The 19515-nt window shown below is 34.9% G+C and overlaps 1 protein-coding gene across 3 annotated transcripts in view; it reads right to left on the bottom strand.

Annotated features, from left to right (window-relative positions):
• LOC104898949 (hypothetical protein) overlaps window positions 1-8791 on the bottom strand; it is a 31269-nt gene extending 22478 nt beyond the window's left edge. For 2 of the 3 annotated variants that reach the window (XR_008970227.1, XM_010686092.4), the window contains exons 1-4: window positions 8623-8789; window positions 8414-8474; window positions 5280-5947; window positions 184-331 (exon numbers count right to left, since the gene is read on the bottom strand). Coding sequence is in view for 2 of the 3 variants with exons in the window: in XM_010686092.4 (XP_010684394.1) it covers window positions 184-331; window positions 5280-5947; window positions 8414-8474; window positions 8623-8628 (883 nt within the window). In the remaining variant the exon portion in view is untranslated. Of the gene's footprint in view, window positions 1-183; window positions 332-5279; window positions 5948-8413; window positions 8475-8622 lie in introns of all 3 variants that reach the window. The other variant, XM_019250830.3, reaches the window with a different exon arrangement.
• Between the last annotated feature and the right edge of the window lie 10724 nt (window positions 8792-19515).

The following is a 19515-nucleotide window of genomic DNA, read 5'->3' as shown; positions in this document are numbered from 1 at the left end:
GGCGGGATTATTATAAAGTTCATTTTTAAATAACAAAACAATGATAATCTTAGGAATTTCCCGTGTCTTTTAGCAATAAAATATTCTAAGTATGTAAAGTATCCAAACAGAACATAAATGACTATGAAATGAGATATATGAGTGACAAAATCACTAACATAATTATGAGTGATAAAAAGATACCTTGAATGAGAAGTAAAGAAGCTAACTCGTTATTAGAAGGATCTTGGTCATTGGTAGGGCTGCTGCGACCGTAGTTTGGATGCATTTGCATGTCCTTCTTGCCTTCGAGGTCCGGATGAATCTTCTTCTTCATCATCCTTTTCATAAGCTAAATAAATTTACAGCGGTAACAATTTAATTAATTTTTATATTCCTTCAAATAGATGACTTGAATGGAGGCATCCAAAGACGTTTTCATTTATATTTCTGTTTTTGGTAAGTGTCTTTCAAAAAGTGTGCGTCTAAAATAACCCAATTATCCCTCAAAGCACATTTATCAGTGATTTGATCTCAATCCCTTAGCTTGCAATAATAATTGAACCCGTAACATCATGTAATTATACATAGTATAAATTACCATCTCAACCAACTTTTAATCACGCTTTAAATGTCTATATTATTATAATTGTACCTTTTAAATATTGAGTTTTCTTTATTATATTACGAATAAGAAAAAATGCATATCAAGTTCGAAAATAAATGACACTCATGCCAACGCCTGATCCCAAATACTAGTTTTCTTCTTATTCAACGCAAATGTTTGGTAGTAGTTTAATAAATCACACATTTTGCATGAGTTTTCCCTTTATACTAATACATGTTATCTAATCTATCTAAATCTACAAAATAAGAACAAATAAAGTAAAAAACTAGAGTTAATATTTTGGTGAGTCTGCACGCATGAAAAGTCGTTGAGAATGTTAGAGGAAGACACGAGAACAAAGATCACAAAGATCAATATGACAGTTGGTGAATCTTCTAGGCATGTAGTCACTCTCCCACACGAAGTATTCCGATCCTAGACTTGAGCGCGATTGCATGGAATCCTCTCTCGAGATACAAAGAAGAATGACATTAAAGTTGTTGTTCACAAACAACAATGTCAATTAAAAACAAATGTGTTATGAGAGGAGTTTCATATATATAGAGTGTCTAAAGTGTACTCTGGAATTAGCGGTTAAAAGAAATAACGCAAGACCGCTCAAAGCATGAAACAATGCTTCGCGAGAAAACAAAACTGAAAACTAGAGCTTACACTCCCCTTTGGAGTGCATGCTTAGCAGGATGCTTCTTCATGGAGCAAACGCTACATGAGTGTTGTCATGCCTTTTCGTTATTTACTTGTTTCGTACCAAATTTGTGCGAACACTCCACATTAAAAGCCATATATCCTGCGATATATAAGTCAAGACACCTTAACCAAGTGAGTTAGACAAATATAACATGTGTCAAATCATACAAATGCTCTAGATGTCCAATGGAGAAGTCATGTAGCGAGAAATGGTTATGGAGTGTTATTGTAATACCCCTTATGATTGGTTTAAAGGTATTCAACAGGCTACTCATCCCAACAAGATACATCTTTATTTTAAGGAGTTCATTTCTTTAGTTACTGCACAGTTAAGCCTGCTTGGATGGGAGTAGTCCAAGGATGGGTGAACTCTTGGGAAGTTTCTCAGGGTGTATGTAAGCAAGGACAAGATGCGCCGGAATAACTTGTGTTGTTTATTAAGGACAGTTGTGGGCCCTAAATGCACATTGGTGACAATAGACACGACTCTGTATGTGTCGAGTGTTACAAATGGTATCAGAGCAATCCTGCAACTGCGTCCTGATCGTGTGAATAATTAACCCAAGATTAGCATCCTAATAGGGGAGGATTTTGGGGTTATATCACCGGCTGTGGTCGAATATGTGATTAGTTTTCAGGCTAGGCAACCCACTGGTGGTTGTGGCCGAATATGTAGAATCATCAAGCGCAATGGGGGCGTTGCTATCCTCAAGTAGGAGTGCATGTAATACCTCTTATGATTGCTTTAGAGGAATTTAGCAAGCTACTCATTCCAACAACATGCATCTTTCTTTTAGGGAGCTAATTTCCTTAGTTACCCATTGTTAAGCGTGTTTGGCAGGGAATAGTCCAAGGATGGGTGACCTCATCAGAACTTTCTTGGGGTGCGCATGAGTGAGGTCAAAATGCGCTGGAAGAAATTGTGTTGATTATTAAGGATAGTTGTTAGCCCTAGATGCGTGCTGATGATAGACTCAACTCCGTATGGATCGGGTGTTACAGTTGTACTACCATAACACCATAAGAATTTTTTTTGCCCAAGAATACATTACAACTTTCATTTACACTTTGTTTGGTGATTTTTTTAATAAAGGAAGGAAAACGAAAGGAAGAGAAAGGAATAGAAAGGGAAAAGAAGAGAAAAAAAGGTAGTTGTAGTTTCTAATGTTTGGTATAATTAGTGGATTTGAGAGAAATTCACATGTTTGGTTGTAATTAGTAAAGGAAATGAAAGGAAGGAAATAAAAAAACATAGGTAAAAGCTTCTTAGCTTTCTTTCCAGTCAAATTCCTCCGAATTTGGGAGGAAAAGAAAGCAAGGATTGAAGAGTATTATTTTCCTTCCACTTTCTCTCCTTTCCAATCAAACCCCTCTTATTTTCTTTTACCAAACATGAGAAAGTTTGTTTTTACCTTTCCTTTCCTTTCTTTTCCATCCAAATCCTTGCTTGGAGACATTCCTAATTTCAATTTTGTTGGAACAAATTTCGTTCAGCCCATGTAGTTGTTGTAAATAAAAGATGTATGGTTTATTTTTTAAGAGTAAAGTATAGAGAAAAAAACATATGATGATTTAATGAATAATAATGATGTATGATAATGACAAATGTTATATAAGAATTTACCAATGTTGTTAAAATGAAAATATAAAAACTTGCGATGGTTATTAAGAACAATTGTTGGCCCTAGATGCGCATTGGTAATATAATAGACTTGACTACGTATGGATCGGGTGTTACAATTTTACTACCATAACACCATAAGATTTTTTTTTATATCCAAGATCACGTTACAACTTTTGTTTAGAGAAATTCCTAATTTCAATTTGGTTGGAACAAATTTCGTCCAACCCATGGAGTTGCTGTAAATAAAAGATATATGGTTTGTTTTTTATGAAAAAAGATAAGAGAAAAAAATGATATAGCTTAATGAAATAATAATGATGTATGAAAAAAGAAAAATGCTGTATAAATGTACCAATGTTGTTAAAAATGAAAATATAAAAACTTACAAATATTGCATAACAAGTTAAATGTTGGTTGTTGTGTATGTCTTTAAATGATTGAATTAAGTTTTTTTTCCACCCTAATTGGAATTACGCAAAGTCGCCTATCTATGCCTTTATATTTAAACTGTATCTCTAAGGGTGGTACTAACTAGGGGTGTTCATAGGTGGTTAACCGTCCCGAAATAACATTTTGGTTCGGTAACCGGAAGTTTCAGTTTGCTCTTTTTGTGAACCATAACCGTTACTGTTTAGATCAGTCACCGCCTAAGCAGTTAACCGTTTTTTCGGTTAATCACTAACCGTTATTAAATTATGCTATTATGTTTTACTTAATGTACATATATATTTTCAATTTTTATGCATTTATTTTAATATTATATATACTATAATATAAAATGTATTATAAAGTGGATAATAAATCCATTGTAAAACATAACTAATACTAAGAATTCACTCCATTTCCCAATTATAGTGTTTATATTAGTACTAGAGTTTCCAAATAATTACATACTTCCTCTAATTGTTGTAACTTAACAACAAATATTTGAATTCATGTAATTGTTTGAAAATTTTTCACAACAATTAGATAGAGAAAAAAGAAATTCCGGTATTTCGGTTAACCGTTTACTCAAAAATCATAACCGTAACTGAACCATTTAACCGTTAATTTTATTGGTTCGGTAACTGTACCGTTAAAACTTTTTTTGTCGGTACAATAACCACTCATTTAGATCGATTTTTCGATATTTTGATATGATTTTTCTATTTTAGTTTTTTTATGAATACTAGTACCAGCATTGCATCCAAAACTCCTTGTCTATATAGTTCTTTTTCTGATGTGCTTTCCTAAACTTTAGCAAACCAAAAGTAAATAGACTTTTGTTGATAAAAGTTAACTCTTTACCGTTCTTTTATTTATAATCAAACCATTTTAGTTTAGATTTTAAGTTAGGAATCACCATAGTAGTAAGTAAAACTCCCCTCAAAAAAAATAAAAAATAAAAATAAACAAATGGCATTTTAGATAACTTTTGAACTTTTTCCTATTTTAAAATTCTCAATTTGAGCTAATTTATCAACTTTTGCTAACTCCAACGGGTAAGCCAATGATTATAACATTGGGATTTAAATTAGATTTTATACTTTAATCACCTCCTAAATATATAATAAGAGAAATTCTACATGATTTTTATATATAAAACTAGTAGTTGACCTGTACAATGTCCCGTAGGCTTAAATCATCTTATTTAATTACTAATATGTGAGATTAAATTTTATACCATTATAAAATAATCATGAAACATAACATTTTGTGATAGCTATAGTAGTTGTAACAGAGTAATTTGAACAAATTAGCCATCTTCCATTATCAAGAAAAATCGGATTCGAATTTTACGGGACAACTACTAAACAAAAACCTTCAATCATATATTTTAGGTTAAAGCCAACCTAAAACCTTTTAAAAACAAAGAAATGATGATGAACCAATTTGATACACTTGAAGAAGCCCGCGACAACTAACTTTTACTTAACCTATCCATTTCAACAACCCATTTCATTATTTTCATCTAACTATTTCATTGAGGTTGAAAAAAAACTATTAACAAACAACTTTATTTTGGTGCTAAGTATTAACTAATAATTTGAATTATTAAAATTATACATAATACACAAATTAAAAAAAAACTGTCTAATTTTAAAATAAAAGTAGACCTAGTCACTAAACGAATTAAACTAGTCACCGAAAGAAATTAACTTAGTCATTATTGGGCTAATTCACTTTTTAATATTGGTTTTTCCGTTGCCTAATTTTAATTTAAAAGTAGGCGGTCTGATCTTATAAGACAAACTCTACATAATATTGATTTGAAGTGCAAATAATAGTGTTTTATTAGTATTTAAATTGAAAATATGGAATCATTAAAAAGTTAACATATTCAGATTCTAAATTCAAGGATATTTCTGTAATATCATTTACCTGGTTAAACTTCTTGACTGGATGCAAATCCTCTTTAAGAAGCTTTTTGGCCTTAGAAAGGCCATTCTTAGCAAGAAAAGTTGGCTTCGTGCTCATCTCCAAGCCTTTTTCTTTCATTATGTAGTAATCACCCCTGATATCATCATCATCATCATCACCATCTTCTAACTCTTTTTGCGTTTTCACAGGGTGGTAATCAGAATACTCCTCCAAGAAAAGTTCAGCAAGAGTCACTCTCCTCTTAGTTTGTCCTTCGTCAAAATTATTGTCTCTCAAGTGAACAACATTATCAGCAACAACTTCTTCTACGATCTCATGGTTGGCACCAATAACTTTCTCCAATTCATGGCTAAAAAATTCCACATCCATCAAAGGACTTGCTTCATGATCATTATCATCATCATCACCCTCATGATCATCATCATCATTAACATCATGATTATGGACATCAGTGATTTCATGGTCATGATGATGACCATCACCAACTTCCTCGATGCTACCAAATGTACTATCTTCTAAAGGACCAATAGCAAGAGTGCCAATGGAGAGGATCCCATCTTTCCAATGGTCAAGCATTTGCATTTCCACTACCATATGAGCATTGTGCTCAAGCAAAAGATGCTTCTCATTTTCTATTTTTAAGCTTCCATTTTTGTCGGCTGCGTTTTCTGTGGCATACACAATTACACATTCATGCACTTGTGCTAATTAATAATGGCCTTTTTAAGGAAGGACACAACATTGTGAAGTATAACTTTTGTAGGTAATGTAAATTTTCTCACTGTAAAAAAAGACTTTTTATATATTTTTTTATTAGAAAAGCAATTTACATCATGGCATGACAAATTAGAACTTTATTCACCTAAAAAAAATTGAACTTCATCCAGATTAAAATAGAAAAAATTGGAAATATAATAGAATACTAAGGTATTATGTAATATTAGGTGTAACTGTAATTTATATATATATATAATAAATATATATATATATATATATATTATATATTATATTATATATATTATATATATATATAATATTATATATAATATATATATATATATGTTTAAGTTCATATGAGAACCACCTTTATGGTGAGAACCACTCATTTTTCCTCATTTTACGAAGATTTTGATCATTTCATAATATTTTCGCTCATTTTTTGTTGCACTTATTTTATGGTTTATTTGCTCATTTAACAATTTTATGCTCATTTCACCTTTTGCTCATTTTACTTTCTTTTCTCATTGAACTTTTTTATGCTTATTTTACGTTTTTCTTCTTTTACATTTTTGTTCATTTTACGTTTTTGATAACTTAGGGGGAGTTTGGTTCGTTGAGAGGAAAGGGAAAGGGTATGAGAAAGGGTTACAAGAGGAATGGAAGGGGTTTCCCTTTGATTAAAAATGTTGTTTAGTTAGGAACATCAAAGAAAATAGAAAATTATTATTATTATTTAATAATAATAATAATAACAAATAATAATAATAATAAATAATAAAAATATAAATAAAAATAAATAATAAAAATATATATAAATAAAATAATAAAATAATAATAATAATAATAATTAACATAATAAATAATAATAATAAATAAAAATAAACAATAATAATAAGTAACAATAAATAATAATAAATAATAATAAATAATACATAGTAATATTAATAATATTAAATAATAATAATGATAATAATTGTTATTATTCTTACTATTATTATTAAATAATAATAATAATAAAAATAAATAATAATAATAATAATATATAATAATAATAAATAATAATAATTATTAAGTAATGATAATAATAATAAAAAATAATAATAATGAATAATAATAATAATAATAATAATAATAATAATAATAATAATAATAATAATAATAATAATAATAATAATAATAATAATAATAATAATAATAATATATAATAATAATAATAATATAATATAATAATAATAATAATAATAATAATATAATAATATAATAATATAATAATAATAATAATAATAATAATAATAATAATAATAATAATAATAATAATAATAATAATATAATAATAATAATAATAATATGGTAGAGGGATATGGGGTAATCCCAAACCTTGGGGGTGGTGGGGAATCAATCTTAGGGAAAAGAGGGTAATCGTAATAGGAAAAAGGGGTAAAGGGTTTGAAAAAACACACTCACCAAACACTCACAAAAGGAAACAAGGAACTCAATTCCCTTTTCCTTTCTGGAAACCCTCCAACCAAACACCCCCTTAATGTTTTCTACTCATTTTATATTTATGCTCATTTTAGGAAGTTTTTGCTCATCTTAAGTGGTTCTCACGATTCTCACCATAAAAGGATTCTCATTAGAACCTATATATATATGCTAAGCACCCTAAAAAGGCAAACCATTATTATCTTTCAAAACGTACAGCAATAGTAAAAACAATTCTAAATTCTACATCAAAATTCTATGATCCATGCAATAATTGCAACTTCTGAGTGAAAAATATCCAGCACAGTACCTCCTCTTGTTTTTATAATTAGTAGCTGCTAGATTAGTTTATTCGCGGTGTGTCGGTGTCTAATTCTCAGTTTTAAGTGTTAGTATTTTAAATATATAGTAATAAACATAATAAAAGCTTGATATACACTTTTTTTATTTCTTTTTAAGTACAACATTTTGACTTTTGCACTATTCACATATTTCACTTTAACCTTATTTTCTTAATAATATATAAAAGCAGAAATGACCATTTAAAATGTTGCTAGATTTGTTTCAATGAATATTTTCATAATAGCAGTTTATTATAATATTTACAAATAAATTATTAGAAGTATTAATGGTTAAAGTTGTATGTTGCCAAGTGTAAAAGTTAAACTGTTACACTTATTTAGCAACACAAGTTAATATGCTACAACAAATAATTTAGTAAGATTTCATAGAATTTTATTCTTTTTATCATATTAATAAAAGAAATACTAAGTATAAAGTTTGACCCTTAAAAAGTATATGTCGCAACCAATAAATCGAGGTATTATACACTTTGTTCCGGTCCTTTCCGTGTACAAAGTTCCCATTCTAACAACAAATGTACAAGTATTAAAATAGTAACGAAGAAAAAGAAAGAAGATAAAGTAGATCACCTTGGAGGAAACCGGTGCACGAATGAGCATTAAGAAATCGTTGATGCACCCAATTAAAAACCTAAAAAAAAAAAAAGCAGGAATCCCTTTATAAGCTAAAAGTTGTGCAAACATGCCTGAACCATATATTGGTAGTAGTATACTGAATAATTTTATAAATTGGTTCATGAAACTTGCATGGAGAATTGAAAAAAGAGTAGTAAACTAACCTTCATTTTTACTTTCGGTTTGGTTGGTTGCAGAGTTAGGCGTAGCAGACTGCCTAAAATAGTGAGTCAAGAATAACTAATTGAGCTATAAAGTATTTTGAAGTGAGAGGAGATAAAAGAAAGCAATGGCAAAGAAAAGTGGGCCTATTTGCGCATGGTATGTTTGGCGGGATAAGAATTGGTTGTGTTGTTGGATATTTGATGGAATCAATCATGTCTAGATGATTTATGCCGTTGGTGTAAAATCAATTGGTTGACTTTGCAACCAAGTTAATGTACACCCAATAATTAGATATCGAGCACCATGGGAGTCTTAGTCCCTAGGGGTTAGATAAGACCTTGCTAACATACTTTGTTGTAATCTAATTAATTAATTAAAGTACAACACCTAATAAATTCAGGCGAGAAATATTTAATAGAACAAAAGACGCAATAATTAATCTATAAATTAGAGCTGAACATTCCCATTGAAATCACAAACTTCCAGAAAAGCTTTTAATAACACACATGAGGATAATCCAGGCTGGACAATTAAAGGGAAAACAAAAAGATGATTACCTTCATGATTTCGGGCTAAAATGGAGATGAACAAACTTGTCACTTAGTACATGCTCTAGATCTAAACTATAACCCCAGAAGGGGGTTGGCTAGGCTAGGCTAAGGCTACACTAGAAAGGAAGTAAATTGCACGTTGTTGTGTGTTGTGTTAGTTGTCTTTTCCTTGATACTTTCACTTGTATTTATATTCCAACATTATGCGTAACTCCCATGCATCTTTGGAAGGAAATGATTTGAATTATCTATGAGTCAAATCATAACTGCCTTTTATGGCACTGGAATGACCACGTCTCAATACCCACGTAGCTTGCCCCATGATCAGATTATTGATTACCCTTGTCTTCGTAGTTGTTTGACCTCCATCTCCTAAACATTCCACTTGGTTCTTGACTTCTGTTGACTTTTTTTATGAGCTTTTGGTTTTTGACTTTCTCTCATGAGTCTCCTAATATGATTGGAATTCCACATTAACATAAATATGAAAACCTTTGGGGAATACAATGTACCATAATAAATGCTTAGCCATCATCTGAAAATGGTAGTAACAAATTGTCCCCCTGATTTGTGAGGAGATGTGCTCAAAATCAACAAATTATTAGCAAAAAGCTTAATGATTATAGCCAATATCATTTAATAATATTCTGAATATGGCTTCTTCCATTGTTCTAAGGTGGTCAACATATCTTTCTCTAGGATGGCTAAATTTAGTTGAGAAGAACAGTCTTTCCTGTATTACTTCACCTTCTCTTCTAGCCATTGTGAAATCCATCAAGAAGGTTCTCTTAGGACGAAATCCTATAGGATAGTTTTGTAATATCCAATAAGGATCCACATCATGAGTCACGACATTATGTCATATTTGACACACACATGTGTATTGTACCAAATCTCTTAAAGATGATCCATCCACCATTCTAAATACTTTTATGTTTTTTGTATTTCCTTTGACAAAAAACCTTTTTAAATATCTGCAAATCATATCAGGTTTCCAAATTTCTTCCATTATGGTCTTACCCCATGATCAGCATACCAATAAGGAAGTGACTTGATCATTTTTGTCAAAATTTTGAAATATACTCTTCCACTAAATCTAAATTTGACCCTATTTGGAAGACTTTAGATTCCTCTATATGTTTAGGATTCTGTTGTGTAATAGGATTGTTGCCAAAATATTTATTAATAGAAAAATTCCATTTAATGGATTCTTCCTTCATAAATCCATCCTTATTCCCATATATGATATCCAATTCCTTATGATGATTTGGCACTTTAATGGATATGGTGCATATTCTGGAGCAGATTGACGAAACATGGATAAGCGAGTGTAATCCATTATTAAACCTTAAATCTTTTGGAGATTGAATATATATATATATATATATATTATATATATAATATATAATATATATATTATATATATATATATATATATATATATATATATATTAGGATCTGAGTTTTTTCCATCCACTCACTTTCTTAACTGCTTATTTATGGGGACAATTTATAGAGAAAAATAAGCATTGATAGACGCGTATTAATTTATTTCATTTTGATGAAATAAAATTTAATTATTTAAGAATAATAAAAAAATTAACAACACATTCAAGAAAATTACTTTTAGAAGCAATTTCATAAACATTAAAATTAAAATTCATCTATTTGTAGACAAATTACATTTTTAATTAAATGCATTGATAGATAGCATCTCAAGATGCTCTCTACATACAAGTCCTACCATAGCGTGATAGTCTTCATCTTCTATTTCTCTCCTGCCACATATCTTATGACCGCAAAATAGTGACAATCTTCAAGAGAGTAATTGAACCCGACCTTGAAGATCATCCTATGATAATTGTGGTCCCATGCATATCCCCAGTTGATTAGGGCCAAATACATCCATGGGAATAAATACTCTGGGGCCCATGGCTCCCAAAGTCGACATACACATTTGAAATGTACCGGTATTCCCTCAGTTTCGTCTTGACTTTCTTCTACCCTCACCACTTTGACAGAAGTTTGGGTACAATTAAGAATTAGGCATTTTGCGTATGCCCAATTCAAAGTCCGTGGCCTTCGAAAACTAAAGGTATTTGCTACCTCTTTTCCCCATTTCTTGCAGATCGTTAGCAGTTGATCTTGTGATCTCTCTGCCAATTTTGGCCATATGTAGGTGGTTGGTAAATCCATGCTGGCACCAACCTTGGTGGTGCTTGATTTTGCCAGCACCAAATCTTCTGGCTCCACTATGGGCTTAGCGCCAAAAATCCTTGCCATCTTCCTTCCCATTGTGCTGTTTTGGTCTATATGAAGGCTTCCTTGTCTTCGTTTATATTATTAAGGGCCTGACGATGATTGAAGCAATCATCATCAAATTCACCTACTAGATTTTCATAGGCTTCAAAATCCATCTTTTTTGAGTTTTTCTAAGATGAGAATGAAATGATGAAGATGCTTGTTAAACCAACTTTTTTAAATATCCAGTTTATTTTCTTAACGATCATTTTTATAATAACTTCTAGGGTCAGTAAAAAAATTAAATATTTGAACCCATTTTCGAGAAGTTTAGAAGACCTTTTTAGCAATTTGTTGGGAAGCCTCATGATGATATCATGTTTAGACCTTAGGGCCTAGATTTTTACTTCCTTGGTTCGTCATTCAATTTTATCTAACATTTGAGTTTATAATTGAACATTTGAATTTATACGTGTTGTAGCCTAAAGATCAATGGCTCTTAGTGGAACACGTAGATTCATCTGGATCGACCACGTGTCTCGTACTTGCTGTTGAAAGTACAAGGCCAAAAGGAGACTACTAAAGTACAAATTCCAATTTGGAGAAGTACCATCCCACCTTTCTGGCCTAGCTTGTACTTAGGCCCAGAGCCCCAAACGACACCTGCATAAGATTGGATGATGTATACCCTCCAATCATTGCCTGCCACGTGTCATGTTTTCATTGCTTAGCCTATCAGGTGCCTTTAAATTAGGGTACCTCAAGGTACAACAATAGTCCTTTAAATCAAGAGAAATATACGTTTTTTAAAGCATTGTACTGTTACTCTATCATAATTCTTTCTCTCTCTCTACATTCTCTCTCTCTAAAGTTTCCCTTACTAATCCTGATACATGACTTAAGCTTCGGAGGGGAAAATACCACCCAAACCTCTAGGGTGGGTCCCTTTTTTGCAGGTTCGGGAACGGAGCTTAGGTTCGTGATCTTTTGATCAAGACATTGTTGCACAAGTCTCCAGTTGAAGAACCTGTTGTGGAATAGCAGTATATTTACAACTTTAGCACTCATAACATTTGGCGTCGTTTGTGTGGAGACGCAGCAATGACTGATTGTCACTCATCTAATGTAGCTAGAAACAGAAGCTTTGAACTTCGAGTAGAGGATACGGTGGATGACGAAAGGCCACCGCGAGGAAGGGATAGGCCTCCGGCTGTTGTCAATCTTCCTGGACGAATGCGAGAGCTTGTTATTCAGGAGAATCTTGAGCGTCCGGTGACATCTGTCCATCTGGAAAACGTATTGAATGATTTTCAGACTAAGATGGTTGCTTTTGTTCACGAGCAGATCAAGAGTAATATGCTGTTATTTCAAGTAAATTCGAATCCACCTGCTGTCAATCCTCTAAAGGGACATTCTCACGAGGGTCGTCCAGGATCATGTAGGCCTCCTCGTCAGGAATTATCTAAGAGGCTCACCAAAGGAAAGTATCCGGAAGTTAGTGAGCAGCGAAGGAAGATGGACTAGAAGCTAGTGGTCCGAACTCAAGACAACATTCAACATCCAAAGTGGTCATAGGATAGAAACAGATGCTCGAGAGTATCTGAAAGCAAAGAAGGCTGCAGCATTGCAGTGTTCAGCCTCCAAATACACCCCCTATCTAAGGGATCCTCCGTTGAGGCTATTGTCCAAGACGAGGGAAGGAGTCTGGGACCCTTTGCTGTTCAGCTAAGACGGGAGAAGACTGTATAGCAACCTATGATGTATAGGCGACCAGGCCTCGCAAACACCTCCTCTAGCCTAGTACTGAGGGAATATCGCAGGGAGCACATACCCATTGAGGGACTGTCGGGGGCTCTCAAGATTAACTGGCCGACTCCATTCTCGGCCAGAATTATGGAAGCACCCCCTTTCCCAAAGGTTAAGCGGCCTACGATAGAACCCTTTGATGGGACCACCGATCCGAACGATCACTTGTCCGCATACAAGCATCCAATGTATGTTCAGGCGGTAGATGATGCCACATGGTGTAAGAATTTCTTAGCCACTCCAAAAGGTGTGGCTCAAAAATGGTTCAACAATCTTCCCCTAACTCAATGAACGGTTCCACGGAGCTTATTTATCTTTTCACTAGTCATTTTGTAGCAAATCAGCAAGAACAGAAAACAAGCATGCACTTGGGTAAGATCATCCAAGGTCCAAAGGAAGCTTTCAGAAGTTTTGTTAAAAGATTCAATTTAGAGGCATTGCAGATTCAAGATCTTAATGTTGGGGTGGCCTTTGACGCCTTCATCAGAGGCTTCAGGCCAGGAAGTTTTAAGTTTGATCTGGTAAAGAAGAAGATCACCGCTCTAGCTGAGCCCTTAGGGAGGCTGAAGCATTCATTCATGCAACTGAAGTATGTTGATAAGGGGTTTTTAGTGTGTCGTTAAGCCACCAAAAATCACTTTCCAAACAATATTTATAAATCCTAACAAGCAATTACTAAAACGTAGCAAAAGCAAGTCAAGGGTCGATCCACAGGGAAAAATGGACTAATTAAAGTCTATCAGGTCTAGACTACATAATTGAAGGGTATTTGGGGTTTGAAAATATTTGGCAACCACTATGACTAGCTAATAACAAGAACTAGCAAATAACACGAGTTTGAATATCAAATAGGAAGACACTAGAGTTAAGGTTACTAGTATGAATAAGATTCGACAATGAATGTTAATGCGATTTTGAAGTAACTGAGACGATTATGTAAGGTTTAGCTTTCTCTAAAATACTCGAGTCCTCTCTCGAATGGTCCTCATGTATAATAACTTAATCAATCAACTAAATCCTCTATCGAATGGTCTTTAGTTAATTGATTAAGAGATTCGATAAATTCGGAAAACTCCTAATAAAGGATCCCCTTAATTTCTACCCAATATCTTGGCCTAGAAATTAAGTTGATTCTTGGGGATGATAAAAGAGTTCAAAATTCGATTTAACAACATTTTAATTCAAAATACCAAAGCATAAATGTGATAAGGTCTCAAAACACCAAGATCAATGCATAAACTTTTTTAAAACATCACAATCACATCAATAAAACATTTAAAACCCTAATTCACACTTTCACGCTAACCCTAGATACGAAACTACTCACTAATCATGGATTCTAAGCAATTAAACATAAAATCTATGACTAATCTAAGGCTAAACATAATTAAGAGATAATTAAACTAATAAAAATCACAATTATGAGACTATGAGAATAAAGATCTAAGAATAACTAAGAACAAGACCAAACACAAGAAGAATGAAATAAAAATTGAAACTTCAAATTAAATTGAATGAAAAATACCTTGAATGTTATCATAATCACCAACTATGATTAATAATCTCAAATCTCAATTAAACTCAAGTGTTTATCTCCCTAGTATGAACCCTAAAATAATACTCTCTAAAAACTAGAATAATGCATAAGTTTTTCCTAAAACCAAAAACTTTGTTTAATGAAGCCACGAGCTTCTTTTTCCGGAAACGACGGGTGCCGGCGCACCAAGTAGAGGTGCGGGCGCACCAAGTAGAGGTGCGGGTGCACCAAGTAGAGGTGCGGGCGCACCTAACTCGTCTGCCTCAAACTGGAATGTTTCATCAGATGGTGCGGGGGAACCACACACAAATGCGGGCGCACCGATGTGTTCTGTGATTTGCGTCTAAAACCGCTGAAGGTACGGGCGCACCATTGTGTGCGGGGGCCTCCAAGGGCACCTTAAGCTCCCTCGATGTCTCTCGCTCTTCCCCTTAAGTCGTATCTCGCAATACTCGACCCCGTGAAGGGTCATACCTGCAATAAAAATACAAGAAAACCTGGTGAAAGCATATGTACTAGAAATGCGATCAAAATAGATTGAAAATCTAGCAAAACGTCACTATGATCAATCAATGATCAAGTGAGGAAGTAGAAAGGAAAATGAGCAGAAAAGAGGGGAGAAAAAAGAATAAGGAGGACCAAAATAAACCAAAAATAGGTCATAAAGTGCGTTAGAAACGCACTTATCATATGTGCGGAAGCAAAACAAACAGAAGGAAAAAAGTTGAGGAAAGAATTCAGCTGAAGAAAAACAATCCTAAGAAGGCGAAAACTTGGGCTATGACTTCTACGACCACTTCGTCTCGACGAAGAAAAAGAAGAGAGTCTGAAACTTCGATAGAGCCCATAACGTTTAGCAAAGATCAATACTCCATTATGATGGAGATTAAAGATTAGCATAAACTGAAGGCTTCGGCCAAGATGAAGACTCCCTATAGGAATAGGTATAAGAGCAAGTATTGTCACATTCACAAGGATTGTGGCCATGAAACGAATGAATGTTAACATATTGAGAGAGCTTTGGAGGATTTAGCTCGAAAAGGAAAGATGACTTCGCACTTGCCCCAAGGGGGGAGAAAATTCCAGAGGAAAGATGATCGCCAAAGTAGGAAGAAAGAAAGTGAAAGTACCGATGAGGATGTGGTTCGTGTTATATCAAAAGGATTTGCTGTTGGAGGACCGACCAATAGGGGACAAAAAAACTATCATAAGGAACTCGACCATGTTCTGCTCACCAATCAGGCAGAGACTGATCCATTCCCTAAGGTAGTCGTTAGTGAATTGGATCGGGGAAAATTGAGAACTCCTCACGATGATTCCTTGGTTGTAGCGATGAAGATAGCAAATTTGAGAGTAAGAAGGATTATGATCGACACTAGAAGTTCAACAGACATCATAAGCGCTAATTGTTTGTCAAGGTTAAAAATTGGATGAAGGCAAATTAGTCCCAGTTCATTATCCCATAATCGGGTTTGAGAGAGGAATCATCCACCCAGTGGGAACAATGACCTTGCCAGTCTGGGTTGGAGAAAAGGAAGCATCTAAAACATTGTTTGTTAAATTCTTGGTCGTCAGAGACTTGACTGCCTACAATGTCATTCTAGGACGACCAACATTGAACCATATCAAAGTTGTAATTGTTACCCATCTCATGCTGATGAAGTTTGACTTTGATGGGGGGAAAATTGGATCTCTATATGGAGATCAACAAGCGACTAGAGAATGTTATCTCACCACTCTGAGACCCTCATCATGGAAAGGAGAAAAGTCAGAACAGTCAACGATAACTGCTGAAGGCAAGGTGACCGAGTTTGTAAATGGCCAAGTGGACGCTTCGAGGTCGGTGGTTGAAAGACCTCAGACGCAGGTTTCTCCAGCAAGCAAACCGTTCAGCCTCTTGCCGAGTAAGAAAAGGAAATACATGACTAAAAAAGAAGAAGCACCTTTGCTAAAAGAAGTGATGGCTATTATAGGCGTTGTACTTGAACGTCCAAAGCCTGTAGAAGTGCCTGTGGAAATTTGTTTGGATGATAAACGTCTAGAAAGCATGCTCAAGGTTGTGTCTGTCCTAGATCTAAGATTAAAGGACGAGGTAGTTAGACTGTTGAAGGAATTCGAAGATGTTTTTGCATACAATGTTGAAGAAATGTCGGGAATTGATCCTGAAGTGGCTGTTCATAAACTGAATATAGATCCAAGTCAAAAACCGGTTCATCAGAAGAAAAGGCACCTTCGCCCGGCCAGGATTAAGGCCGTCGACCAAGAAGTTAAGAAATTATTGAAGTCCAAGTTCATTTGAGAGACTTATTACCCAAGCTGGATAGTAAATGTTGTCATGGTACCTAAGCCTAATGGCACATGGAGGATGTGTGTGGACTACATCGATCTTAACAAAGCATGTCCTTAGGATAGCTTCCCTTTACCGAAAATAGATCGGTTAGTAGATTCCACGGCCGACCACACCTTGCTGACTTTTGTGGATGCTTACTCGGGGTTCCATCAATTTCCCATGTGGCCAGAAGACCAATACAAAACATCATTCGTCACAGAAAAGGGCTTTATGGTTAGCTAAGAATGTCATTTGGCCTTCAAAATGCACCAGCTACCTTCCAACGGCTATCATCACTGTTTTTCAGCCACACCTGGGGCGTAATATGGAGGCCTACATTGATGATATGATTGTTAAAGTCGGGAAGAACAAGGTCACATTGGCAATCTCCGTCCTCCGAGAGACTTTTGAGACTCTTCGAAAATATAAATTGAAGCTGAATCCTCAGGAATGCGTCTTCGGAGTGGTAGCTAGAAAATTCTTGGGGTTTTTGGTCGACCAAAGAGGGATAGAGGCCAATCCTGAGAAAATTCAGGCAATTCTAAACATGACATTCCCGTCCAAGATCAAGGAAGTTCAGCTTCTAACAGGGTGCTTAGCAGCCCTAGGACGATTCTTGCCTAAGTAAGGGGATAAATGACATCATTTATTTTCGACCATAAGAAAAAAAAAAGTAAAGTTCGAATGGACAGACGAAGCTGAGTAAGTGCTCCAGCAAGTAAAAGAGCACCTCCGTCAACTAGATCGGTTAGTCAGTCCAGCTGAGGGGAAAAAGATATTTGTATACTTGGTCGTCTCGCCTCAAGCTGTGGCTGTTGTTCTGTTGGTCGAAAGAGAATCAGTGCAAGTTCCCGTCTATTTTGTGGGTCATGTGCTCAAGGATGTAGAATGCCGATATTTGTTGGTGGAGAAGTTCGGCGTGGCACTCCTTATGGCCAGCATAAAGTTGAGGCCGTACTTTTTGGCCCACAATATACTAGTCTATACTGACCAACCTCTAAAACAAGTTTTGCAAAAGATGGATGCCTCAGGACGAATGCTCAAATGGGAAGTAGAATTGAACATGTTTGACCTGACGTTTTTGAACCCAGAAAGGCGATCAACGGGCAAGCTTTGGCCGATTTCATAATGGAGCTTACCCCGGCCAGCTATAGAACCTGTTAAAGATCCAGCTGAAGGAAAGAAGCACTGGACGCTTATGGTAGATGGCTCTTCTACCGTCAATGGATGTGGGGCAGGTTTAGAAGGAGTTAAGTTTGAATATGCACTTAGATTTGAATTTCAAGCATCCAATAATGAAGTAGAGTATAAAGCACTTTTAGCTAGCATAAAAATGTGCAAGGCGGTTGGGGCATCAGAGATTGAGGCTAAGTCAGATTCTCTACTAGTCGTCAGCTAGGTTAATGGGGATTTTGAATGTAAAGAGGCATCTATGAGAAAACATATGCGCTTGATCAAAGAAGAGGTCGAACCCTTGAAACGATTTGTTCTCGACCAAGTGCCGAGATCAGAAAATCACCAGACTGATGCGCTCTCAAAGTTAGCTAGCTCGGCCGAGGGAGATGCTCCAAGAACAGTATTTTGGGAAGTAAAATCAAAGAAAAGCATTGATCAAGAGCAGGTCATGTTCCTCAGCCAAGAACAAGTCTGGATGGAACCTATTATATAGTTCAAGAAGACAGGTTGTCTACCCTTCGTCCCTTAGAGGCTAAGTATGTTAAGGCCATATATAAGTGGTTTGAGCTATGGGATGAGACCCTATACAAGAAGGCAGTCAACCGTCCTCTTCTCAAGTGCATTACTAGAGAAGATGGATTAGAGGTGTTAAAGGAGCTTCATGAGGGAGCTTGTGATTCTCACATAGGGGGAAGAGCATTGGGGGAAAAAGCTTTGAGGATTGGGTATTGCTGGCCCACCTTAAAGGAGGACGCCCTTGTCTATGCCGAAAAATGTGATAGCTGTTAGAAGCATGGTAACTTACACCAGCAGTCGTCCAACTATCTGACTCCAATCTTATTCCCGCTTCCTTTTGCCAAATGGGGCATGGACATTCCGGGATCGTTTCCCATAGCGACCGGTCAGAAAAAGTTCATGATTGTAGCTGTGGACTACTTCACTAAGTGGATTGAAGCTGAAGCAATGCGAGGAATGTAAGTGCAAGTGACACTCAAGAGGGGGGTGAATTGAGTGTTTGTCCGAATGTTGTAAATTTTTCGATTATAGTAAGAACAGTAAAAGAACAGTTCTCTAGCAGCGGAAATAAAAGGATGAATAAACAACACAAGGATTTAACGAGGTTCGACTTCTAATAAGTCTATGTCCTCCACTCACTCACTCTTTTATTAATCAACTCAGAATAACAAAAGAATTACACTCAATCACTTATGCACCTATGCACAAGATGATTCCCCAACTTCCACCTATGGAA

This window comes from Beta vulgaris, chromosome 7, assembly GCF_026745355.1.
Source record: "Beta vulgaris subsp. vulgaris cultivar EL10 chromosome 7, EL10.2, whole genome shotgun sequence".
In the NCBI taxonomy this organism is placed as follows: domain Eukaryota; kingdom Viridiplantae; phylum Streptophyta; class Magnoliopsida; order Caryophyllales; family Amaranthaceae; genus Beta; species Beta vulgaris.
Note: the sequence above shows the minus strand (reverse complement) of the source record. Positions and strands in the feature narration are given on the sequence as shown.